General features: G+C 51.8%; 1 protein-coding gene across 3 annotated transcripts in view; it reads right to left on the bottom strand.

Moving 5' to 3' along the window:
* SSH1 (slingshot protein phosphatase 1) overlaps positions 1 to 26,474 on the bottom strand; it is a 60,643-nt gene extending 34,169 nt beyond the window's left edge. The window contains exons 1-3 of one of the 3 annotated variants that reach the window (XM_040619818.1): positions 26,317 to 26,474; positions 21,505 to 21,545; positions 396 to 499 (exon numbers count right to left, since the gene is read on the bottom strand). In XM_040619818.1, coding sequence (XP_040475752.1) covers positions 396 to 499; positions 21,505 to 21,545; positions 26,317 to 26,385 — 214 coding nt within the window. In that variant the 5' untranslated portion in view covers positions 26,386 to 26,474. Of the gene's footprint in view, positions 1 to 395; positions 500 to 3,811; positions 4,513 to 21,504; positions 21,546 to 26,316 lie in introns of those variants that run through there. The other 2 variants (XM_008707635.2, XM_040619819.1) reach the window with 2 other exon arrangements.
* Between the last annotated feature and the right edge of the window lie 25 nt (positions 26,475 to 26,499).

Here is a 26,499-nt window from a genome sequence, read left to right as displayed (position 1 = left end):
GAGAAGGTACACGGCATCCCAAGGTGGTTATATTCAAGGCGACAACGTCTGGCTATCACATGTTCTGGTGCACTTGTTAAGAAAACTCATACTGTAACTTAAAATCTGCAGTTAACTGATAAACCATGGGTGGGAAATCGTTACACCCGAACAGAGCGCTGCCGACTGCCTTACTTCTCGCATCAACACACACGGACCGCGGGGCACTAGCTCACGGTGCTACCTGGAAGACGTGCACGGCTTACCTGCTCAAGCAAAGAGCTGCTGCTTTGCCCCGGGCGTGACAAGCCTGTGTTCCACTCTGGCCTTGAAAACCAGCCACTTGCTCACCCCCGGGAACGGAAGCTCCCCCCATCGCACAGAAAATAAATTCCAAGGTAAGAACCTCAATTTACCTGCATGCTTGTGGGGATGCTGGAGACTTCGCTGGCTTTGAGGGCTGTTTCCCTGCTGTAAGAAGAGGGCTGCTCCTTTCACCATGAAAAAGCTCTCACTTAAGCTGGGAAGAATAAAACCAGAGAGCACAGTCAGGCTGGAATTCGGAGAGGAAAAGGAGCAAAGACATGCAGCAGAGGAAAAGCTTTCGTGCGGACCAACGGCACATGCGATGCACGCGGGACAAAACGGCTTTTATGATCATTCTGCACTGCGCTCTTCCCACACCTTCACTACGAGCTTGCTGCTGGAGAGTCTGCGTGATGGACTCAGGCTTCGGCCCAAACGCCCCAGGTTGTTGGGGCTCTTGCAAGGCCGAGAGCCCCCTCTTGCAGGATTACTCTAAAAGATCTCACTACGGAATCTTTGTGACTCCCTGACTTATGACAACTTCACGGATCTCAGTGCCTTCCCTTGATGGAACAGAGAGAAGAGGAAGCTATACTTTCACCACTGGTTTGCATCTTAACAACAGCCGGTGGTTCCTGAAGGGCGACTGAACTTAGTCAAGGATACGGTGTCACTGCTGTGGTAGAAAACCCCCAACGGACAAAAGGAATTTCTCAGGAGAAGGAACCTTTGGTTTTTACGTTATTTTAAAACAGCAATAACATTTACAGTCGACATACAACTTGAGAAGTTACCATTTAAATTTTAAACATTTCATGATTTGGCTCTCCAAAAAAATCTTTGGCTCACGCAGAAATTAAGACTATAACAGACTGTATCACCTACTAGTTATTACCAATTATTCGAAAATACTGCTGATGCTGAAAATTACCCATAAAATGCACTAACGTTATTAACAGTGGTTGTGTTGTTTTGTTTTGTTTTGTTTAGGGGGGCTGGACCACCTACGATCATCTTCTTTCTCTTTTTGGCTTCTTCCAAATCTTCTATACTGAGCAAACATTCACTTTTTAAAATGATTATTTTTTATTTGATTTTCAGAATAAGGGAAGACGTACTACACGTTATAATGGAAACGCATTTTATTTCTATTAACTTCGTGAAAGATACAGTTCACAACGAAGGGAACTCTAAAAATCATTAAATCTCTCCTGAGCATATCTCAGCTGACATATACGTGATTTGAAGGGAAAATCTCCAAGAAAAGGCAGCACTTTTTTGTGTGTGTTTATTTTAACAGAAAACAAATCGATTCCTGACAGAAATACAGGGACATTTTCTGTAAATATGAAAAAAGCAAGATCACCTTCTCTTCAGACATCTTATCGTTAGTAGTTAAAAGTTCTAAACCCTGGAATAGAAACGTCAGCTAAGTCTAATATACAACTCTAAGTCACTAAGGTGCTAAGAACACTCACCACATTGAACTCAGTGGCTCCTGCAATCAGAAAAACAGTGACCTTGTCTAATATGAAGTCCACAATAGAATCGATGGCTTCTCCTGCTTGACTTCTCACGCCAAAAACAGTGACTCTGCTCAAATATCCAACGATAAGGCTGAGGGCTGCCTCTCTTATTCGGGCCTTTGAGTTATTGGTGGTTTTGTAGATTTCATTTACCAATAGTTTACATCTGTACGGCTTTTCGCTTTTCTTCATTTAGTACCCCCAATGTGCTGCCACCCCATCCTTTCCACTCTGTCAGCTGTATGTTTGTGTAGCCAGTTTCAAGAGCTGGGGAACCCAGGATTATAAAGACTGAAAGAGGGGGCGCCTGGCTGTCTGAGCCGACCTGTGACTCTTGATCTCAGGGTTGTGAGTTCAAACCCCACACCGGGCGTAGAGATTCTTTAAAAATAAAATCGTAAAAAAAAAAAAAAAAAATACCGAGGGGCGCCTGGGTGGCTCAGTCGGTTAAGTGTCTGACTCTTGATTTCAGCTTAGGTCATGATCTCAGGGTTATGAGATTGAACCCTAGGTTAGCTCCAGTAATGGACATGGAGCCTGCTTCTGATTCTCTCTCTCCCTCTCTCCCTGCCCCCACAAAAAAAGAAAGAAAGAAAGAAAGAAAGAAAGAAAGAAAAAGAAAAGGAAAAAAAAAATCCATACAGACCAGAAGCCTGAAAGCTCTGGAAACAGCCAGCCATTAATGGTGACCTTTGCCTTGGAAATCATGGGCAAAAATTCCCCTTGGTTTCCCTTACATTTCCTTCGGGGGGGGAAAAAAAGGGAACAATGCAAAAGAATAGGCTGGTTTTATCCCGTGATCGCTTACAGGGCCAGTTGTGTGTTCCTGTGACTGATAAAGAATCAGAGGCCCCCATCTACGTATAAAGTCAGGGGCCCGTGTGGATGGGGGCCCTGGAACACTGCCTCCGCCCTCCCCTCGCAGCCACGAGGCACAAGCGTTTACGGTAATGAGTGAGATGTAAAGCTGCGGGGAAGCCCACAAAGTGAGACTGCCCTGAGTCTGGGGAGACAGCAAGCAGATACGACATGAGGGTGACCGCACACGATGACTCTTGCGGCCAAGAAGCTGGAGAGCATGGGCAGTCACAGCATTTACGAAAACAAAATGCAGACACTCTCTGTGACCCTGTTTCCTGTCTTCTGCTCTGAGCTCACTCCAGGCCCTGAGCCTCAGGCACCCTCTGGGTGCCCGGTAAGAACACCCTTTCCCGCAACCAGGGCTCCATGGGGTTCTCTGTGACAGGCTTCTAATACAGGGAAGCATGGTACCCCGATCTGCAAGTCCTGGGGCACCAAGCTGGGGGTGTCCTTTAAGAAATCCATTTTGGGGGGACGCCCGGGTGGCTCAGTCAGTGAAGTGTCTGCCTTCAGCTCAGGTCACGATCCCGGAGTCCTGGGATCCAGCCCCGCGGCGGGCTCCCTGGTCAGCAGGGAGTCTGCTTCTCCCTCTTCCCCCCCACCCGCCCCACCCTGCTCATTCTCTGTCTCTCTCAAATAAATATAATCTTTAAAACAAAAAAAAAGAAAAAGGAAAAAGAATCCCTTTTGGGGATGGCACACCCATTTTACTAGGTTCTTGGGGCAAGAAAGTACAGACCCATAAACTACCCAACCCAGCTACAGAAAAATCAGCCTTCTCCCCCAAAATGCTCGTGTCCTAAAAAGTGTGTGACTGAAGTTCCAGAAAGGTCAGACCCCGACCAATAAAAGTGAACTGTTTTCCTCCATGGCTTTAAGAAAAACCCTGATAGGAGAGTAAAAACGAGTTCAGCCCCGGCCCTCCCTGCCTGCACCCTCACCGAGGGCTTTTATCTCCGCAGCACAAATATGCTCTCAGACACTGGTGACCGCCCGTTTCAGGAGACGACACAGCATTAAGAGTTTTCTACGAGGCAGTAAGGACAGATGAAAAACCCCAGCCCTCACAGCATAAACGGCCAGTGTCCTCCAGAAACCGATACGTGGTAGGAACAGAGAGATGGGGTAGTGATACGTACTAATTCGGGCTGGAAACCTCAGAAGAGCGGAAGCTGTGAGCTGGCTGAAGGGAGACGCAGAAGTCAGGGAAATAAACCCCGTTCATGACAGCCGGCTTCCCATCTTTAACTGCCCCCGAGCGCCCGCCTTGCACTGCCTCCGGAGAAAGACGCAAGGGAAGGAAGGGGCCGGAGTCCTTCCTTCGGCAGGAGTCCCCGTCCCGATGATGTTCCCACCCAGAGCGTGAATGGCTCTTGTGGGACTCTTGTCTTCCCCTGATATTTGGGTTTAAAAAGGCCCTTGTCCCTGCATATCCAGATGAAAGAGGGCCATTCAGAGGGAGCAAAACAGCTGAAGTTCCTCTAATCACTTTACTCCTACGGTTTTTGTAGGCCTTAGGAACAAGCACCAGGGGGTGTATTACGTCGTGGGGGAAACAGCTGGCCGCCAAGGAACAGCTCCAGAGCAATGAGGACCCCATTCTGGTTGAAATCAACAGCCTGAAGGACTCCTATTTCTGTCAAATTGCCACCCATTCACCCAGCGGTGACCGTGGGCAGCTGCCGCAGTTAGCCCGTGTTGTCAAAGCATTCTGAAAATTCTTCAGTCATGCTAATCGCTGCCTGAGGAGGCGAAGGGGGCTGAGCGGGGAGAAGCCAGGTAGAGGGAGCCGCATATGCACACATAGGAGGAGCTCAGAGAACCGCAGGCACGGTGGGCAGGGCAGGCTGCAAAGGGAAAGCAGGCCCAGGTCCCCAAGGGCCAGGTTGGAGACCCTGAAACCCGCCCTGCAGGAGCCAGCAGGTGCTGTTTTTGGCGCTTCCTGGGGCGGGCGAAGTAAATCAAGGACTCAGGAGTAGCCACCCTGCAGGGCAGACTGGGATAAGCACCCAAAGAAAGGAGCCCTGCTGGTGTTCTGAAGAGGGAAGAGGGGAGCATGTAACTGGCGGATTTTGGAACGCTTCCTGAAGGACGGAGCACCGGGCAGAGACTCCTGGGGAGGCCTTGTCTGCAAGCTTCACCCCCCACCCAAGCTTCCGAAGGATAGATTAATCCTCACAAGAGGATTAAGTGGGGGCACATACTACAATGATTCTGCAGTGGAGGAAACTACAGCTTGCCCAGGAACATAATAACATCTTTACAAGTTGGGACGAGACCCAAATCTCTCCGCCCCACGCCCATCTTCATAAGCCTGGGAGTGCCCCGCGTCCCTACCAGCCCAGAGCGAGACTCAGAGCCGTTACCTGACGTCACCTCTGCCCCTGCCTGCCCTGGCGGCTACATGCAGGGTAACTAACTGCAGGCCGCTCTGGCTACGCTGTAGCACGTCACTGCCAGGCAGCCCTTCCTCCCAGCAGGGGAAAGCATCGCGCGGAGTTAAGGGAGAGCAGCCATGGTCCAGGGAAACAGGACTCCAGCACGAGAAGACTGGCTGTCCCACCAGCCCTGGGGGCAAGCAGGAGGCCTGGGGGACCACCGCCACTACCCTGCCCACGGGCTCCACGACAGTTCTGGGGCTGGACACGGCGTCTGGTCCCTGTGGACTGAATGGGAATCCAGAGGCGGAGTTCTGTAGGCAGCACGGCCACCACACTGGTCGAGAAGCCGCCTTCAGGACAGGCTTCTTACCAACAGCACTGTCATTTACTGAGTGCCTGCTGCGTGGCAGACACTGTGGCCTGGTGGTGCGAGGCTGCTCCGTGGCGTCCAGCTCCCACAGCTCGGCAGGCCAGGCAGCGTTTTCTCCAAACGACATATGAAGAAAGCTGTCAAGTCCTACAGCACAACGTCTAGGGACCACCTCGTTTTTAACCAACTCCCTTGGTGGCTCTGGGGCACACTGGGCTTCAAGAAAATAAAATGCAGTGGTCTGGGAATCCATACTTCTGGGCTCTAATTTATGTTTCACTCTACGTTTGTTGTGATAATCACTCACAGGGTGCTGTTTATTCACTCCAACAGCCAAACACCTGCAGACGGGGGAGCTCAACGGGAAGCCAAGCCTGCCCAAGTGTCAATAAAGGTACAAACAATAATCCTCTCTAAGGAACGGGTCTCTGTTCGGGTGGTTTGGGTGTGTGCTGTTCCTTGAAACAGCAACACAGTTTCTGGAAAAAAGGAAAGACGAGGTGTAGAAACACCACACGACGGAAGTATTATGCTCCCGCCCCGATTTCCAACACTGGCTATACATCTGAAGAACGCGCAGAACTTCTAGAACTGGGTCGTGCCCAGGTCCAGCCTCAGCCGATTCTAACTGGAAACATCTGCGGTTAAGTCCAGGCATCTGCGTTTTAAGAAGTTCCGGAAGCGCTCCTGATGCAGAGTGAGAACCTCCCAATGTCACAGGAACAGAAGACACAGAGACAACCGGCATCCGCCGTGGGTTTCACACACTAGGTACATGATCGATGTTTCCCGCTGGTGAAAAAGAGCACCAAAAAAAGGAGAGCAGACACGATTCTGTGCAATGAGGGGAGGTCATGCTAGGTCAAAAACCAAAAGAATACCCTCCTTGGATTAGCGTATAAATGCACCTGCCCCTCTTCTACCAAACACTTTCAGAGTCCTGGCCTTTGAAAGGCAGCCCCACCTTTGTTAGGACAGTAACAAAACGGACACATCGGCCCTGGGATGGGCTCTGCCGTGGAGAGCATTCTGGCTAACGTCGGGCCCTTGGTCTTTACGACACTCTTCCCTGCCGGCCAAGCCAGGGGTTATTATACTCATCTTAAAGATGAGGAAACAGAAAGTTTAGACTAACTGGTATGATTTTAGTATTTCCGATGCTACATCTCACAGAAAATCAGAGAATCGGAGCCCAAAGCAGAAGCTCTGAAAAGAATCCCAAACTGACGGGACTGGCTGAAACACTGAACTGTTTCTATGTGGAGATCAAGCCTCGATTCCCTCGGCTCTGCACGGGTGATGGCTGAGGGCACTGTGATTTGTCTAGCGGGTGTGATGACAATTCTAGGGGAAAAAAAGGAATGAATGTAAAGTTAAAGTTGTCACCACAGAAAAGGTGGGTGCCAGTGGGGGCTCCCGAGAGGAGTTTCTGTTAAGTGTGTTTCGATGAACAAATATTTGCTGTGCGTGGTCAGTGCTAAGTGCTGGGAATGCAGAAATAAACCAGACGCGGCTCCTGCCTTGGGGCGACGCTACATTCCAGGGGTCAGACGGATGCCGACGGTAACTGCAGCGGGACAGGGCAGGTTCCACCTAGAGGCATCTACAGGGTGCTACAGGTGCACGCACATATGCACACGTGCACAGACACGGGAGGGGCGCCCAGCACAGCCTGGGGGTCCAAGATCTCCCTGGAAGAAACGACACCAGGCTGGGCCTCAGAGGACCCGTGAACACAGAAGAGGGGGGTGGGGAGCAGGACAGCAGGAAGATTATGTTAGACATACCCCATGACAAACAGAGGAAGACCTGGGCTCTGCCGTAAAAGGCCCCACTGTGAATGCCTAAATGCCTATTCTGGTTTACAAGTCAGTGCCTTGTAAGTTTGGTTAGCATAAGTTGGTTTCTCAGAACTTGATCATCCCCTGGTGTGCTAATAAACTCAAGTTTCAGAACGTGCAAAGGTAAGAACCAAACCTTGGGCCTCAAGTTGAGCCATCAACCTGTCAATATAAGTTCTCAGCACCCGGATGCTTAGTACATTGATGGCTCTCAATGGGAGCGGTTTTAAATAAATACATGTTAATGATACCTTCTGCCTGAACGGTGCCCTACAGTTTTTGGAGAGCTTGCCCTTCCCTTTTTTCACTTAATTCTTACAATTTCATGCTTCTGATGAAGGGGTCAAGACAGAGAAGAGGAATGACCTATCTGTGGTCACGCGTCTACGGAGCGGCAGAACTGCGCTGAGAAGCTCCCTGTTTGGCGCCCTCGCGGCAGGACGCCTGGGTCAGAGGGCACGATGGCCTGCCTGCCCCGTGGCTCTGGAAGCAGCAAGCAAAGCCGGATGGATACGGATCTGCCTCAAAACCCCTACTGGCGATGGTCTGGATGGATTCAGACCCCATTCCTGGCAAAATGAAGTTTGTGAAGACGGAGAGATCAAAGACTGACTATTTGCTCTCCCTTGGGTCCCTCCCTCACTTTGAACTCATGGTCAAGAGTCATTAAGAACCCAGAGTCGTGCCAAGGCCCTGTTCCTTTTCACTTTGTGCTTCACAAAGCAGCTCGGCAGGGCCTCGTCCCAAACACCATTCTTCAGAGCGTAAGAAAACAAGTAACTCACCTGATACACCTCCCAGCAAGAGCTCCCCAATGGCTCCCCTACACACAGAATGCTGAGGAGAGGGAAATTCCAGCTCTGCAGGGCATTCTACTTAGGGAACCGGGTCACAGGCAAGAAATGCTGGCAGGGCTCAGTACAAATGTCTCTGCTGCTGGGGCATGTATTGTTTGGCTAGAAGGCGTAGGCTTTTCTCAGAGAGAAGGAATGTCCAGAAGTATTTCAGACAGTAAGAGACATTCTCTGAAGCCAGCTACACAGCTCTCCTTCATATCAACGGGTAGGAGCGAGCAGCTCCTACCAAGAATATGCCAGCAAGCTCGCAGCAGCAGGATTTTCCCCCACCCCACCGAAGAAAGACTGCAAATGATGTGCCCGGAGTTGGCTCTCCAAACCTTTGGATGGTTCTTTCATGCATCCCCCTCCCGCCCGCAAGAGCCTCAGGCCCCCCGCCTGGGGAAGCTCAAGCTGGTGTATCTTCCTCTGTGCATCTGGGATACCAGGATCTAAGCCCCCTGAGGAGGGCAGAAGACACAAAGGCTGCATTGTACTGGAAATGCAGTGGCAGCAAAGACAACGTAGCCAGCCAGAAATAACAGGCACACGGAGGAAATGTTTTTGAAACAACGCACAAATTCCAAGGACAGATGATCTCAACCATCCCAGGTCCTTTGCCCTTTCTTTTTGGTATGCAGCCCCATCCCACATTCATTGGCCGCTGAGTCCTAACCTTTCCCGAGGTCCCTTCCTCCCCAGTTCCTCAGTCACTGCTCCAGTTTCTGGCCCCCCTCGTCCCCGCGAGCCACGCCACATCTCCTGGGCCCCGCTGCGTGCCTGGCTCTATGCTGGGTACTCAGAACGTTCCGGCAAGAGAGTGGACATGCTCTCTATCTGCACTGTCCCAGAGGGGAACCACTAGCCACAGGCACCTACCGAACACTGACAGTGTGGTAAGTGTGACCAATCAACTGAATTTGTCATTTTATTAATTCTAATTAAATTCTAGTTGAATGAGCCACATGTGGCTAGCAGCGATGGTGGAGGGTGGCTCAGCTTCAAGAGCTCTCTGTCTACAGAGAACCAGGGCAGGGACCTCTGGCCTCCAATCTACCACACAGATCCTAACCACAGCTCTTGTTACGCCCTTCCCAGCTCCAGAACTTTCAACGATGGCACATTTTCTGTAGAGTCCAACCTGCTTCTGCTAGCTTTCTATAGTAGCTACAATTAGCCATGCTGCTGACCTCAGTTTCATTCATCTGACACTCTCTGACCTCAGGAGCTCATAAAACAATCAGAAAAAGTGATTTATGATAAAAACCTTCCGCGTATGACCTCATACCCGATTCCTCCCATACTCCACGTAGTCTCTGCTTTCTCTCTGTGCGGTCGTCCTCATCGACTCCTCTACCCTGGACTCGGTTCACTGCCTTCCCTCTCTTATCTGCCTCCCTGCCTTGTGCCCACCTGCCAGTGTCCCCACCTCCTCCGGGAAGCCCTCCCTTGCAGCCCCAGCTGCCAGCCGTGGGTTTTCCCTTTCAACATCTCAAAGCACCTTCTCTCTTCTTGCAGGTTAAGGAAGCTGAGGCTTAGAGGTTAAGTCACTTGTCTGAGGTCAGACACTTAGGACGTGATAGGAACCTAAGGCCCCTGGTTCCCAAACTGTGTTCACAGACATACTTCTAACTAATGGTGAAGTTATCCTCACACCAGCGTATCTAAACTTTGCAGTGGGACTCGAGGGCCAGAACACATGTCATTTTCTAAAGCTCCTTCTTCACCTGGCATACAGGAGACTCTAACTAAATACCAACGAACTCAGCGAGCTGGCCTCCTCGTCAGTGTCAAAGCACTGCATGACTAACTCACCTTGGTAATCTCTAAGCAGCTCGAGCATGGGGGGCTCACCACCCGCAGGACGCACTGGACACGGAAGACTCACCACATAAAGGCCGTAAGTGGACATACAGTCACCTGGCAGTCAGGCCCTCTTGGCAACCAAGGGCATTGAACAACACAACAAGTCTTCCACGTCACCTTGAGTGTTTTGACAGCTAGACCTATGACTTCTCCATCTCTGGATCCCCGAGGACCCAAAAGGCAGTGTGCACTCAATGACTGGAACGCTAATAATGAACATCTTTGTTGAGTGTCAGGCTAAGCAATCTGTACATATTAACTAACCTAATCCTCAGGGTCCATCTTGGAGGGAAACTGAGGCTCAGAGAGGCTGAGCTGCTTGCCTATGTTCACAGGGCCAAGAAGTGGAAGAGCCAGGACAGGGAACCAGGAGGAGGACTCCGACACACTGGACCTCTGCTGAACGGACACCTCAGGAAAACAGCATCAAAAATGCTGAACGGACATCTCAAGAAAACAGCATCTTCTCCAACAATTCAGGCCCAAGACCATCTGGCGGACAGAACCAGGCAGGCATCTGAGCTGGGCAGGGGTGCGGTGAGCAGGGCTGGAAAGGCATCTATGCAGACGAGAAGTGACTGCAGAGATGGGAGGCTGGTGACAGCCAGGGAGACTGATCAAATGAGCAAATGTTTTAGGGACAATTTGGAGCCGGATTTCTGATGGTCAGGGAAGGGAGTCACAAATACAGACAGAGAGAAAACTAGAATGAACTCTGAGATGTTGGATCTGAGAGGAAGGTATCGGTCTGAACTCATGGTTCCCAAAATTATTTAAATAGAGAACTAGAAATGCAGGTGCGCGTGCGCACACACACACACACACACACACACACACACACACACTCCGTAACTCTGCCCCTACGAGGGCCTGAGGAGGGCAGCACCCCCATAGTGATAAGCACACCTTGTAAATTCTATTCTCCACTAAACGGAAGCAGGGCCCCTTGGACAAATGACCAATTCCAGATATGTGGCAGAGAAAGTACAAGATGAGGCCTGGGACATCTGGTATCAGAAAGCAAGGCAGCGCTGAAGGATGGCGGGGACAGGTCAAGGGTCACAGAAACCAGCTTGAACATGACCCCAGTGGCCAAGTCGGGGACTCTGAAGTCAATAATATGACCAGTGGATTATAAACCGTGGAATAAAACAGAGAAACATAAGTCCATATAGATATAAATAAACAGAAAGTTGACGGGGGATGGGATTAACATGATTTCCAAGTATCGCCCCCAAAAATACTTCTTAATGATAAAGGGGAAAAGAAGAACCATAGAGTAAAGGAGCCATGCAAAACTCACCTGGGTGCCCAAAGTGAACATCACCAGAAACAGGACAAACCAAAATCGAGTGCCCCCTGGCGGGACTCGAGGCTAAGTGCACAGCATGGCTCCTGGGCTATTCCTGCTAGAGACCCCACCCAGATCTAAGCTCCAGGGAGCACCACGCGAACCTAAACCCAGGGACAGTCTACGAAATGACAGGCCTGTCCCCTGCAAAGTGTCCCATTCATAAAAGTCAAAGAAAGACGGAGGACATGTGCTAGAATGAAGGAGACTCAGGCAGGACACCTACAAGCCACATGCAATCCCGAACTGGACCCTTACATTACCGAGGAGGTTACTGAGTCAAAGGGCCGACCTTGACTGGGCTCTGAGGGTGGGACGGTGGTCATGTGTCAGGGTCAAGGGTCAAAGGTCTCCTCTGGAGAAGGCCATTATCTGTATGCAAAGGGCGATGGGCATCAGGCTGGCGACTTTACTCTCAAATGGTTCAGAAAAAAAGTTCTTTGTGTAGAACTTTCCTGTTTTTATATTGTCTCAAAAATCTAAAAAACTATTTGGAAAATTTCCACTTAATTGGATTTTGGGAAAATATTACTTGTAATTTTTCTTTATTGGCAGGTGATAAAAGCTTTTAAGACTACTTTATGGGTCATTGCCACGGGCATACTTCATGGCCTTCCTCTTCCATGTTTTGGGAGACTTTTATACCCTCACCCATGGAGATCTCCACCTGCCTTAGGACCCTTTTCCTTCTCTGCATTTTCCAAGATGGAGGCAGCCTTGCTTCGTGCGTGAGGCAGCAGAGAATGATGGGAAACGCTGCTCTCCCAGGTCCTCCTGGTCTTTGTGTATCCAGAGTTTGGGGGCCTCATGCACACACAGCCCTGACCCATGGAAAACCTAATTTTAGCATCTTCCTGCTTGAGACCACACTTCTGAAACAGCGGGAGGCCAACCTGCCCGTGCGAGCCTCCCATTGTGAAGGGCGCATGAAGTCAGGACGCTACAGGCCCACAGGATGTGACTCAGCATCCTGTTTTCAATGTTTGGGGCGGCCAGCAGCTTTGGCACCAAGTCCTGCCGCTGACCTCACCTCTTCAGACCACAAATACCCAGGTTAATTGGTGGGACGGGCCTGTAACATCAGCTCCCTCTGTGGGCCTCAGGGCTAAATCTAAGACAACCTGCTTATCCGCCCACCACACTGGGCCGTCTTAGGAACACCCACAGGTGGCCATCAGGAAGGGTTCTTCGGAGGAACAAACCTGGTGGTATTTTAAGGAATATCATGAACCAAGCAACTGATCTTATTTCTCTCTTTGCTTTGACTACTAGGATGCTCAAAGTCAGATCTGTAGCCATGCTCCGGCAACTGTACCAATGTTACGCTGTGCATTCCATGTACAAACCTCTTGGCTTCATCTTATTTTCCCCTACTTTCCCGCTTTTCTCATTAATTTTACATTATATTGTTTTCTCTGAGTTTCATAAGGTGTTTCAAATCCCCTTTGGACAAAGCTATGCAGACACAGCATACCCACATTGTCTGTGGTGGGTCAAGACTCTTTTTTTTATTTAACAATGGACCCCCAGCATTCGGCAAAGAACCCGATATATATGCACTAAATATATACGGCTGAACTGATAAATAAAGCAAATAGCTCAAAAACTGCCTCCATTACCATGACCATTACATGCCTCACAGGAGACACTTCTCCCTCCCACCCCACATGGTGGGGTCAGCACAGGGGTGCCCAGGGCCCAGAGAGCAGGCCCCTTAGGGAGCCCTCTTGCTGCGTGGGTCAGTGGCCTCAACCCCAGACCCAAGGAGCCACTCCAAACCTCCACCTGCTACAGACCAGGCACGGAACAGACAGGCCTGGACAGGTGGGAAATGACAAGTGATATCCAGGGTGGCAGCCACCTGGCTCTCTCCAAACCACATCCCTCCCTGGCGGGAATTTCGACTGCGCCCAGATTTGGGGAAACACACCTGGAGAACTCTTGCCAAGGCGCGTGCCAAGACCCGACCGGGGGTCACTTCTGTCGGTGTAGGGTGGCCCCCAGCAGCGAGAGCATCAGACGTTTCCTAACACGGAACAACCACCGCTTTCTTTGAAACAAAGTCTTTTTAGAAATAACTTCAAAAGTAGCCATTAAAAAAAAAATGGTAAAAATAAAGGCCTACAAGACATGATGCTTCCCCAATAAAGGCCTGGTACAAGGTTCAGTAGAACTTGGGAGGGAAATAGGTCGCACGTTGGCTGTTTCTCCTCTCGAATTCCACGGGGTTGACCTTTTGGTCTTTTGTGGCGAAACTTGGGATCTATGGAGGGGAAGAAGGTCAGGAGGGGCAGCTGGAGGGGCTGGCAGTCACTACCATCAATGAAAATAACAGCTAAAAAAAAACCCAACTGAACAAACACCCCATGTATCCAGCACTATGAGCAAGGACTCTGCACCCATGCAGTAAAAGATTCTCCCTAAGCCTCCCGAGGGTCCCCAGAGGGAGAAGGACTTTTCCTCGGTTTCGAGGAGGGCAGGCGGCTGGCCCCAGGTCACAGTCATGCAGGCAGCTGGGTGGCAGGGCCCGTACCCTGACCTGGAGGCCAGGCCCAGGCCCATGTGGGACCTCTGTAATTTACATGGCAGCCTGCCATCTCCCAGACTCCGGGGGCACAGTGGGGCGGGCCACCTCCCACGTGTCACAGTACTGACTCCGCCCCAAAGTGGGACTCACGACAGGCTCCTCCGGACTCTGATTAATCCTATTTTGATTAACCCTATTTTCTTATTGCAGCCTTCCTTGAAGCAGACGACTTGTTTTGGACCTTCTCCTAGTCTTAGGAATTTTCTAATAAGCAATCCAAATCCAGAGCTCTGACCACAGCACAAGGTGCGCCAAAGGCAAGTTCTGAAGGTGGGAGTCCATCCTTTCCAGCCTGCTCCCGAGAGCCAAGGGGAGCTGGCCCAGGGCTCTGCAGAGGAGTGCGTGGGTCCAAAGGGTCCACTTCCTCTCAGAGGCTGCGCTAGTGTTCTCCACGTCAGGGTCAGACCATAACCCTGACTTGGCTAGACTCCCCACAAATGTATGACCCTGACCTCAGTGCTGGAATGAAGGAGAAAGCCTGGGAAGTCTGTTACAAATCTACAGCAAATGGTGACAAGTACAGTGCAACAGAGGACAAGACGGGTGGGTCTGAGGACTCTCAATCTTGGATCTCGGGGCCATAATATAATCTCCTCTCTTCACTTTACAAAGGAGTAGGTGGAGGCCCAGAGATGTCTAGTGACCTGCCTAAGGTTGCACAGCAGATGACATGTCTCAGGACAGAACCTAGCTTTTCTGACCTCCTCTAACAGCTTTGTTCCACTTACCATAAGGGTGACTGGCGGGACCAGCGTCAACCACGAAGGAAGAGCTGGCTCGAGCATTGCTGGTGTACGCACGGGCTCCCCTGGCGCACTCGGTGCCTGGGAAGAAGGAGACCAGGGCCCTGTGGCATTCTTTTGAAGTCTAAGTACTGGTATTTCAAGAGCTTAATGAAACCTACTAGACTCTGAGCAAAATTCATTTCAAGTTAACCTTAATAAGAAGTTTAATTAAGTTCCAACGGAATCAAATTAACTCTTTTCCTTCGTCCTCATCTGTCCCCACTCTAGAAGGAGTTTTTCTAACAACCACCAAGAATTTAACCTGCCCTGAAGGCAAATTCTGATTTGAAAATCAAATGTCCCAACACACCAGGAATAACACCTGAGTTAAACTGAACGGGACAGCAGGACAGCACAATAGCCCCAGAATTTTAAAAGTCTGTGTACCCCAATGTGGAAAACTGGGGGTCAGTGACAAGCTACTGCCTATAAAGCCAGGGGGACAGGAAAGGATGAGCTGAACACAAAACTGCATGTCTCCTGTGAAGGCCCGGATGGAGCAGAAAGGAGGAGACATGGACTTCTGAGTCACAGTGACCTGCACTCAAACCCTGGCCCTGGCCTCCCACTGGCCTTTTCCAACTGTAGTTTCCAAAGTTGGGGCTGGCAGCCCCCCCACCCCGGAGGCTTGTGACAATGACGCAACCTGTGAGCAAGGTTCCAAACCCAGTGCCTGCACCTGCCGTAAGCAGGAGCTCCTCCCGGTGGCCGACGGGGAAGGGGGACACATCACACATCTTGCTCTCGGTGGGGCTCGCCGGTGCAGGGGGGTCCGGCGACCTGCTAAAGCACACAGCTCACGGCGGGTCCCCTAGGCTCCAAGCAGAAAGAATGGCTGCACGGCGGCGGTTCTTCCGGGGGGACTCCTTCCTCTGTGCCTCCTGGCGAGAGCCCCAAACTATCGGCAGGAGGGCTGGCAGAGGTAGCTCTTGGGTCTGGGGTGTGAGGACAGGTTTCGGAGGGAGCCTGAGGGTCTTGCCTCCATCACTTTATGCTACAGGAGGTCAGGCCAGCGGCTCACTCTTCGAATCCACAGGATGGGAATCAAAATGGCGCCCTCCTCACAGGAGGTCTGCGTAAGTTAAACGAAGTAACACAAGCTCGGCGACTCACAGAGCCGAGCGTGTTTGGAGGCTCCCTTCCACATCCTCCGTCCCTGCTTCCCTTTTTCTTCCTCGCACTTACACGCTGTTAACGTTCTTGTATCTTCCTTACTGCCTTGTCTTCCCCAACGGAATGTCGGCCATGAGGGCAGAGGTCTGTCGAGTGCACTGCTAGATTCCCAGCTTCTACAAGAGTGGCTGGCACGGAGTAGGTACTCCGGAAATATCTGCTGAATGAATGGCTCATAGCAGACAGGTTAGGACACAGGGGTGCCGCAACTGCTCTAACCACCTATGTTGCCCAAGAGCACCTCAAGTTCCTCCACGTGAAAAAGAACACAGTAAAGTCACTCTATGACACCTTGGTGGCCCAACCAGTGTGTGCCAGGCGCTGCAAGGGTTGAGGCCAGGAAGGCCCTGTCCTGTAGCTCAAGGCCCCGGGCGCAGGAGGGCCTCAAGCTTGGTTAGCTCTGCTATCACCATCTTGAAATTCTTAACCATTTTTTAACAAAGGCCTCCACAATTTTCATTCTGCACTGGGCTCTCCAAATTAGGCAGTCGGCTCTGCTAGTGAGGGAACATTTATGTACGTAAGTAAATATACAACAAAGCAAGTCCCAAGGAAATACGAAGGAGAGAAAAGCGCACGTGGGAAGGAAAAGGAAGAGCCACGAATCACAACAGAAGCTGGCCCCTGAAGGAGGTACAGTTAGGGGTGTTTGTTCAGTGTTTACGACAGTGAAGACGTTCACGGAGTTATGACATTTGATTCTGACAACAACCCCACACACTGTGTAAGGTCTGGCCCACGGCCTAGGTGAGGTGACAGATGACAGAGGTGAGAGCCAAACCCAGGCCTGTCCCCTAAAGCCAAAGCTCATGGAGGGAGATCCAAGGATCAATGCAGGTGGTATTTCAGAGGACAAAACAGTCAAAGTTGGGGGTGAATCCCAGAGATGCCAAGCCTGAAAGTTAAGAACAAGTGTGTGGGCAGTCTGCAGAAAGAACGTTGAATTCACTGGCGTGATGGTCAAAGCCTGCAGGCTCGCTGGTACTCCTGACCTCTTCCCTTGAGGACCCTGACAACATTCCTCAGTTAGCATCACCTTTACATAATGTACCCACAGGCTGAGACCAGTGGGCAGAATTCTGAGAAGGCCCATAATCCCAGCCCCTGTTGCCGGTGGCCTGGGTGAGCCTCTATCCTGAATGTGGTGGGACCAGGTAACGGAGTGGGACAGTTGCTCCCTTCAGGTGACAACTGTATGGGAAAGGTGACGGGACGGTCACTCCTGGGATGGCATTCCATAGCCATAGATCCTCGTGTCGGCCTTGAAGAAGCAAGCTACCATGACCTCCACAGCTGGAAGAAAAGGAATTCTGCCAAAAACCACGTAAGCTTGGACGAGGACCTGATGCTCAGATGTGACCCCGGCCCTGGCCGACACCTTGAGACCCCAAGCAGAGGACTCAGCTAGACCATGTCCAGATTCCTGACCCGGGCAACTGTGAGGCAATGACAGGGCATTGTTTTGGATGGTCCAGTTTGGGCTAACTTGTTACACAGCAACTGCTAACGCATACAGTGAGCCGCTGCAGAACTGGGATGCAGGGGTGCTTGACGCCCCTCGGCAGGACTTCACCGGACAGACTATCCACAGAGACAAGAAAGGCCAGGCTGACCATTGAGAAGGGCAGAGAGGAACCCCGTGGGTGGACGGGCATAAAAGACTGAATGGAGATGGGGAAGTGAGGACATGGGGAGTAAGGCCATGCCCACCCCCAGCCCACCCCGCTGCTGTGGGGGAAGGAGGGAAGGCACAACCACACTCCAGATGGTTATCAGGACACTGGGGGCCTCTGGAGAATTCCAGGTCACGATCCAAAGGGGAAGGGAGCATGGAGAGGTGCAGGGAGGTCATAGTTTACCACAGACAGCACACGAAACAGAAGACAAAGTCCTGCTGCCCTGGCCCCAATATCTGCCTGGGTAGGCAAGAAAAAAAATTAGAAGAACTCTAATGAGCATTTTCATACGCTTGACTTGGAAACTCTGGATGGAAACAACAACAAAAAAACATTCACTCCTGATCCACCCTCTGGAAACAACACAACCAGATTCTCTCCCCGGGGCCCCGCCTGGCACATAAGCGCTTACGTCTCATGCCAGACTGAGGCAGCTCCCAGGATGGCGAGGGAGCCAGGAGCCGCTGCCAGCAAAGCCATCTGCTCACCAATTCCCACAGTCTGAGAGGCACAGCATCCAGAAGGGGATTGCTGGAGGCCGGCGGCAGTCTGCACACACAGAGGGCAGGGGAGAGGACACAGAGATCTAGATCTCCGTTGCTCTCATCAGCCAGCTGCGTTCTGGGCAGGAGGTGATCAGCTCCTGCGAGGTTTCCCGGAAGGCCTTCCGAGAAACCGTCCGAATCCCGACACTGACTCTGCAGAGTGTGCTTTCCTATTTGCATCTTACAGGGATGCAGCCAGGATAAGGCCGGGACTGCTCCAGGTCACGGAGCATCCACGGTGGTGGCCCTCCCTGGGGCCCAGTGTGACAGAGTGGACACCGCACCCACAGGAAGTCCTGGGCTGTGAACTGACACTAATACACACATCTTATGGGGACCAAACGTCATGATGGTTCTTCCAGCCTGTCATGGGCCTGGCTCCGTGCAAGGAGCCCCACCCCAGCTACTCCACGACCCTGAAAGGTCGTAGCTGTGTCTGTTTGACAGACGGAACAAAAGAGACCCACGAAATGCAATAAGGCACAGAGGCAAAAGAGCTCAGCTGCTGGGGTAGGAGCCAGATTCTGAACCTAGGTCGGCCTGGCTCCAAACCCCAGGCTGTCTCCTCTGCACCTCGCTCTTTCTCATACGGGTGTGCAATATACCGCAGGGCCAGAACAAAGTTAACATATTTCAACTGTCGAAACGTCCTGCACAGGCAGGGAACTAAGGCCCTGTCCCCTAAGGGAGATACCACCAACGGTGAGGGATGAGACAAAAGCACGTGCACCAGCCACGAAGGGCAGGTGTGGTACCTGGCCCACAGAGAGGAACTAAGAGTGACCCGCCAAAGAGAGGGACATCACAAAAGTGTCTGGGGGCGGGACTGAGCTGGCCCAACAGGAAACGGAACTGGCTTCAAGACAGAGCTCAGCCAGGGAGTGGGACTGAAACACAGCACGTGCGAGAGCAGGGGGGCAGGAAGGGACAGCAATGGAGGGGGAAGGTGGAGAGCAGGCAAGACAGGATGACAGCAAGAGGCACAGGGGTGCTCAAGACCGTGTCCATCTGATGGTGGGGACGAAAACCTGAGCGGGAGGGAGGAGTGGATGGGATGACGGCCTTACACAAGATGGGGAGTGATAAGGACCTGAACAGTGGTGCCAACAGGGGAAAGTGGGGAAGAGGAGCAGCGAAGACCCAGAAGACCACCCCATGTGATTCGGCCATTTCCTGTCCATGGCTGAGTCAAAGAGAACTCCCGAAAGATGAAAGCTTTCATGAAGGGTAGACAGAGGGAACTATTCTGCTAGCCCAGAGAAATCCTCTCTCCCCTAGGCAAGCAAACACCACGGACTATTCCATTATCTCTTCTTCTACAAGCCTAGACAGCAAAGGCTTGAAAATGCACATCAACACATGGGTGAATGCGTTGCAGTCAAAGCTTAAACCAGAACACCAGAATTTCTCCTGTGCAGCTACGGGGGTTGGAAAGCAGGATGGTGTCATCTGCCTAAACATGGGGAGTGAACATCAAGGTTGGGGGGAGAGGGACTGAGAAGGGAACCCAAGAGGACAAGCTGAGAGCCCAGGTCCCCAGCTCCAGGCCAGGGTCTCCCAGTGCTCACAAGGGCATGGCGGGGGGAGGCCTGCTGGGGGCAGTGACGAGGGATTCCCATGGTCAGCACACATCGAGGGGGCACCACCCCAGGTCAGCGGGACTCCTTGGTCCTGGTCCCAGCACCAGTCTCCAGAATGGCAGGGGTGCCATGGCAAACTCAGGTGTTGGAAGCAACAGAGGCCTCGCTTCAAATTTAGTACCTGCCACGTGCAACCTTGGGGCTCAGGTTCCTCCTCTGTAAATTGGGAAAAACCCCCTCCTAGCGTGGTCGAGAAGAATAAATATGGCAATACACAGAGCTGACTTCCCTTCCCTTTGTGAGGTCCACTCCAGCTCCCAACTGTGCAGGGAAAGGGCCTTTTACTGGTAGCCACGGTCCTCACATTTTCATATCACTGCTATCTGTGAGTTATTAATTGAAATAATTCCAAACGCTATGCTGTCAGGTAATTGAGGGAAATTTGGGGGGGGGAGTTTTTTGCCCCAAAACAATCTAAGTGAGGGTACGAGCCCTGCAAGGGGAGGGCGCAGGGATGGAAGAAACTCCCACTGCAGGGCAGCACTGGAGGGAGGCTAGGGCAGGAAACGCACCTGCAGACGCAGCCGCTCTTGTGGCCTCCACGGTGGTCAGCAAACCCTTCTTCCAGCACTTCCTCCCCCAAAGAGCCTCCAAAGAGCAGACTTCAACCGCTTCCCCTTGTTGCCTCCACCCAGAGCCAAGCGCAGAAAAGTCTGCTCTACAACACGGCCCATGACTGCCCCCACTTGGGAGTCCGGCTGATTCCAGCCTTTGAGCCCTGACCCAGACCCCGAGCAACCCAACACCCCAGGTGACAGGGTAAATCTGTCATTGTCCCCAAAGGGAACATTAAAATGAGGACCCAGCTACTGAAATAAGACCGCTGTGATTTTTGCAGGCTATTATTTCCTTGCACGTATCATCTTTAGAAATAACGTATGCCACAATGAGAGTATCTTCCCTCCTTTCACTGAAAGACACAGAACCTTCAAAGACACGTGAGTTTAACCAGGAGAGCATTCTGCTCTCGGTAATGAATGGTGGACCCCAGTTTCTGAACGCACATTCCCTTTCCCAGCTGGTGTTCCTCTTCCTCACGAGATGAAACAGATTTTTCCCCCCAAAGAACAATATCCTTGAAACTCTATTGACCTTTTTAGACTCTAAGAGTCTGAGTTTAAGACCGGCGCCTTAGTGTGCAGTACATTATATAATAAGAATAGGTTATATAACGGAGTGCAAAATCTTCTGTAAACAAAATACCCAAAAGAAGGCCTTTATTTTTGGAAAAGAAAAATAAAAATGCCTTTGGGGTCTACTAGTGAATATAGCAGCTAAGGACTACAGCCTGAGGAATTTTTTTTAACAGAGCATACCGAAAGATTTCTCACAAGCACACAAAAAACACCCCACCTTGAATGAAACTCAGGGGGTGGGAGGTCTGTTTCAAATCAGTAACGTGCTTACCTCCGAAGGAACACCTTCGACCAAAAGCCGGATGGTAAAGCGAGAGCATATGACAAAGAGTATTTTTTTAAAACGGTAAAATCTGGAAGTATCTAAAGATGTTCAAAGTGGTAAAGCAAGGAGGGTGGTGGAATCCTGGCACCAATTCTCCTTCTTTTCGACATGTTATACAACGTTATGAAAGCTCTTTATGGTTAAACACATTCACAAATGGGAAAGCACCACCTCTGTTCATGCTCGTGGTATAATTTTCACAGCCCTCGCGGAACGCGCTGGTGTATTCTCTTCCGAGGGTTCTCCCTTCTGGAAAGGAACAAGAGTATTTCAACCTGCTGGGAAGAAAAGACTGAGGAACAAAAACTGAGTCTGCTTACCTGAGGTTTACCTTTCGCTCTTCATCGCTGCCAGCCTCCAACTGCAGAGAGAGAGAGAGAGAGAATGTCACACCACAGATGCCACTAGCAACGAGCCTCAGACACAAGTGTCACGTTTTCTGCTCCGATGTCTGAAAAAGATACAGACGTCCAGGAAACCCAGCTGCGTCCACACGGTCGCACCCTTTCCTCAGCAACCCCGCTCCGCTGTCCCTCTGAGAAATTTCCGTGGAGGGATTTTTCAGGCTTCCCAGCATTTATCCACATTCCTCCCACAGTGTCGTGCACTGATTCCTGTTGACTCAACTCCTACCTAGCACGGGTCCTCATCACGCTCTTCTCAACTTGCCAGGGTTGTTCTGGATCTCACCCTGTTTTTTGTGTTGTTGTTTTTTTTTTAAGATTTTATTTATTTGACAGAGAGAGAGAGCCAGCGAGAGAGGGAACACAAGCAGGGGGAGTGGGAGAGGAAGAAGCAGGCTCCCAGCAGAGGAGCCTGATGTGGGGCTCGATCCCAAAATGCCAGGATCACACCCTGAGCCGAAGGCAGACGCTTAACGACTGCGCTATCCAGGCGCCCCTCACCCTGTTTTTTAAGGGGAGCGGGGGCGGGGGGGGTGATGTTTTAAGAGGAATCTATTTCCTCCTTCAAGCCAGGCAATAGCTGAGTGAGCAATACCATTTTCAGCCCTGGCACACGGGTTTAAAGATAAAGAAGAAAAGAAAAGAAAAACCACTCCAGGCAAGTCTTTCAAGATGGAAGGGGGCCAGGAGCAGCCTGTCTGTGGGTCTCAAAAGCTCTTGGTGGTTCTCAAAAAGGCTTAAATGTTTAATACAAAACTTTCTAGGCTATTGGTTTATTTATATGAGGGAAAGAAACGGACATTTAATATTTTCTAAAAGTTTAAAGGCCAAGAGGGTTAGAATCTAAAAGTAACTAGGACTTATGCCCAATTGCAATTTTTCTTTTTTTTTTTTTTTTTGCGTTCAATGAGAAAGCTGAAATAAGAACGGCCCCCCCCATCCCCAAACAACTCTGCACTGCTGAGACCTGGCATGTTTTGTACGTTCCACAGAGGAGCCCATTGAAGAGGAAAGAGAAACCTGGAAAGCAGTGATCCCTGGGAGAGATGCAGGGCTGAACGAGGACAGAGACCAGGCAGGAGCCAGCGGTGATGGGAAATGGGTACAGAGCTCACGTGGGAAGGGGTCTGAAGAGCAAGGGACACAGAGCAGAGGGGGGCAGTTTCAGCAAAGAAGGGGGTACACTGGAGAGTCCTGGGGCCCCTAAACGTTACGAAGATACGGTATGTGCAGTATCGTGCAGAGGCGGGCACTGGCGGCCGGTCAGCGAAGTTTTCTCACGCTCCCTACCCCACGGCAAAGGAGAAATGGAACACATCAGGCGAGGCTGCGTTGACCACAGGGCCGTGAGCTTCCGTCCCAGAGCGAAGCATAAACACCGCACACGACCACACACACTCAGAAGAGAATGTCGGGTCTAACCCAGTGGTCCTCACATGGGGATGCTGCTTCTCAATGGGAGGACACCGGGCAACGTCTGGGGCCTTTTCTGAGCGGCTGCTACCGGCATCTAGTGCGTGGAAGACCGAGTGAGGCTAAAGACACCACAGCTCATGAGATAACCCCGCACGACAGCGAATTTTCTGGCCCCAACATCGGCAGTGCCAAGGCTAAGAAACCCTGATCCAACCCCAACCCACCGCCCCAGCCCCCCCCCACACACAAAAAGATACTGGAGATCTGCCCATAAAAATGAGTCACCTTGAACATTTGTCAAAAATAACAATGTTCCAATCCATTCCTCAAAGTTATTGATTTATCTGCTGTGGGGCTTTCTGCTTGTTCTCACAAAGGAATGAGATAAGATTAACAGTAAAGTGACATAAATGAGATAATTAAAGATGGGGGGGGGAATTAGGAAAGAAGAGCTGCTTTTGCTGGCCAGGCCGATTTCCCTCTGTTCCCACGCCGGACGGGCTGAGTCAGGAAACATTTCGAATGCATTTCGAGGAGTAAGGAAGTGATTTAGGGGTACCGACCTCAACGACATTTAATTCGTGGTCATTCTCTGGGATTCCCGGGAATGAAATGGAGGCGGCGTGCGGTCAGTTATTCCGGGGAAGAACACACGTAGGAGGGAAGCCAGCCCTTTTGCATGAGCTGAGGCCCGAGGAAGGTCAGATCAGAGGCACAGCCGGCCTGGACCCACGTCTCCTGAGTTCACAGGCACGTGCCTGCTCTCTCTGCACTGTCTTGCTTCTTCCTGCCTCAGCCCATCTGGAAGAGAGCCTCGCCTTCCAGGGAACATCCCAACCTCGGCTAGTTCACTGGGCAATGCTGCTGATCTACTGAGGGAAAACAAAGGGAGCTGAGGGGGGCCTGGGTGGCTCAGTCGGTGAAGTGTCTGCCTTTGGCTTGGGTCATGATCCCAGCATCCTGGGATCGAGCCCCATGTCAGGCTCTCTGCTCAGTGGGGAATCTGCTTCTCCTGCTCCCCTGGCTTGTGCTCGCTCTCTCAAATAAATAAAATCTTTGGGGGCAAAAAGGTGGCTGAGTTTTATTCTCATGTTTAAGAGGTCACTGGCACTTGGTAAAAGCAATGCTCTATATAATAATCTGAAATGCGTCTCGTAGAGATGACCCAATGTCCAACAACATGTGATACATCCATACGATGGAATATTATCTGGCCATAAAAAGGAATGAAGTATTGATCTGTGCTACGACATGGGTGAACCTTGCAGACATCATGCTAAGTGACGGAAGCCAGACGCAAAGGTCACACATTGTAGGATTCTGCTCTTATGAAATGTCCAGAATGGGCAAATCTATGGGGACATCAAGTAGATTGGTGGGTACCTAGAGTTTGGTGAGAGCAGGGTGGGGGTGCAGAGAGGGGGGCTGCAGATGGTGGTTAAGGGGCGTACGGTTTCTTTTTCGGAGTAATGAAGATTTCTGGCCCCAGATCGTGGGGACGGCTGTGCAACCTTGTGAATATACCAAAAGCCGCTGAATCATACACTGTGAAATGGTGAATGGATGATATATGGATTATATCTCAGCTAAAGATAACATAAAATTTAAAAAATGTGTCTTGGACGGGAACAGATCAGGTGTAAGCTACACAGGGATCGTGGGGCTTAGAATCCGACACAGAGGCTAAGGGTCCCTCTATAGAAGGCCTTACTGAAGTTGAATCCTTCCATCACTTCATGGTTGAGAAGGGAGTATGAGACAAGTGCATGGAAGCACTCTGCCCAGGGCAAGACGGTGATGGAGGAGAACAGATGTCCATGTGGGCAGGAAAAAAGCCATTGCAGCCTCAAGTCTCAGCTGCAGGAAACTGGCCACCAGTGTTCTTTTCCCCGCACTTGACTTGCAGAGGAAGGACTATGAGAATCCTGTCTGCAGACAAGGTAACTCATTAACAGCCTCTCCAGGAGAGGAGGGGGCTCTGGGGGGGTTCACCCCTTACAGCCACTCTGAAAATGTTCCAGCTGCTCCTAGCAGAACAAGACCGAAGAGCTCCCCGGGCCAGAGGCCCGCAGGACAAACAGGGCTGCTACACCAAAACCAGTTCCTCTTCTCTCACACAAACCTTTCCGTGTTATCAGTCAACTTCCCCCACAGAGCAGGGGCTAGACTGGGGCTTAGATGCTGCCCGGGCCACTTCCTGGGCCTGCAGGGCCTCTCCTCCAGCCTTCTCTCCCTTCTCTCAACAGTTCCCAATCTCCTCCTCCAACTGCTCTGTCTTCAGGCCAACTCTCAGTCTTGCCATGGAGTTGAGAGCAGAGGCCATAAACGGTTCTCCAAGAGAAGGTGGGAGAGTGGGGGACAACAGGGTCAGCCCTGCAACTGCCTGAGGCCCCAGGCGAGTGCAGCCCAGGCCAACTGCAGACTCAGAGGACCCATTCCCCAGTCTACCCCAGAGCAAGAAGGACCGGCCCACACAGGCCTGATCTCACGCAGACACACAGAAACCCGCAAGATGCAGCGATGCGATCTCAGCCCCCACAATGCACCCGTGCAACCACAGAAACCCCAGAATCAGCCCCAGCCACACAGCCAGATAAACACAAACATGCAGTCTCGAAAGAAATTACAAAAAGGAAAAATCCAGACTCGCACAAAGACAAGACACCCAGTCACAGAGCGCCCTGCGCTCACCCAGTCGCTGTCACACAGTGACACGGGCACCCGACAGGACAGCCACTCACACCATGAGGCAGCCCTCCAGGGGCATGCAGTCCGGGAAACAATCTCAAACATTCACAGGGGCACCCCCGGGGGGCCTCCGTCACAGCATCAGGCAGGCACTGTTCCCAGCAGACAGGCCACAGTCACGCACAGACTCACGTACACAGCCAGGCACACAGGGAAGGGGCCGAGACCAGCCACAGGGCCACAGATCTCGGAACCAGCATCTCCCACAGTCACCAGTTAGAGGAGTCCCAGTGGCACATCCAGTCTCCCACACTGTCACCCCCAGCCGGGGATCAGTCACACAGCTCATGCACAGCCACCCCCAGACAGAGGTCACACCCGCAAACAGCCTCGCTGAAAGTCACCCCCAAACAGAGGTCACAGCTGCACACAGTCACCCCCGGACGGCGTGACACTCTCGGTCTCCCGCACAGTAACCTCAGGCCGGCTGCCCCGGCAGGGTCGCACCGCGGCCCCCACCCCCGCCCCGCGCAGGCCCCGGCGCCCTCCGCCCCGCACTCGCGGCCCAGGCCTGGAGCGGCGGCGGCTGCTCGGCCGGGTCGGGGCCGCGGGCCCGGGGCTCACCTCGCTGTTGCTGGCCGAGGAGGAGGCGGCGCTGGGCGTGGGCGAGCGCTGCAGGGTCACCAGGGCCATGGCTGCGGCGCGACTCAAGCGCGCCGCCGAGGCCTCAGGCTAGAGCCTCCGCTGCTGCCGCCGCCGCCGGGGCCGGGCCCGGGGCGCTCCAGCAGCCGCGCGCGGGCGGCCGGG

This window comes from Ursus maritimus, unplaced genomic scaffold, assembly GCF_017311325.1.
Source record: "Ursus maritimus isolate PB19 unplaced genomic scaffold, ASM1731132v1 scaffold_33, whole genome shotgun sequence".
In the NCBI taxonomy this organism is placed as follows: Eukaryota; Metazoa; Chordata; class Mammalia; order Carnivora; family Ursidae; genus Ursus; species Ursus maritimus.
Note: the sequence above shows the minus strand (reverse complement) of the source record. Positions and strands in the feature narration are given on the sequence as shown.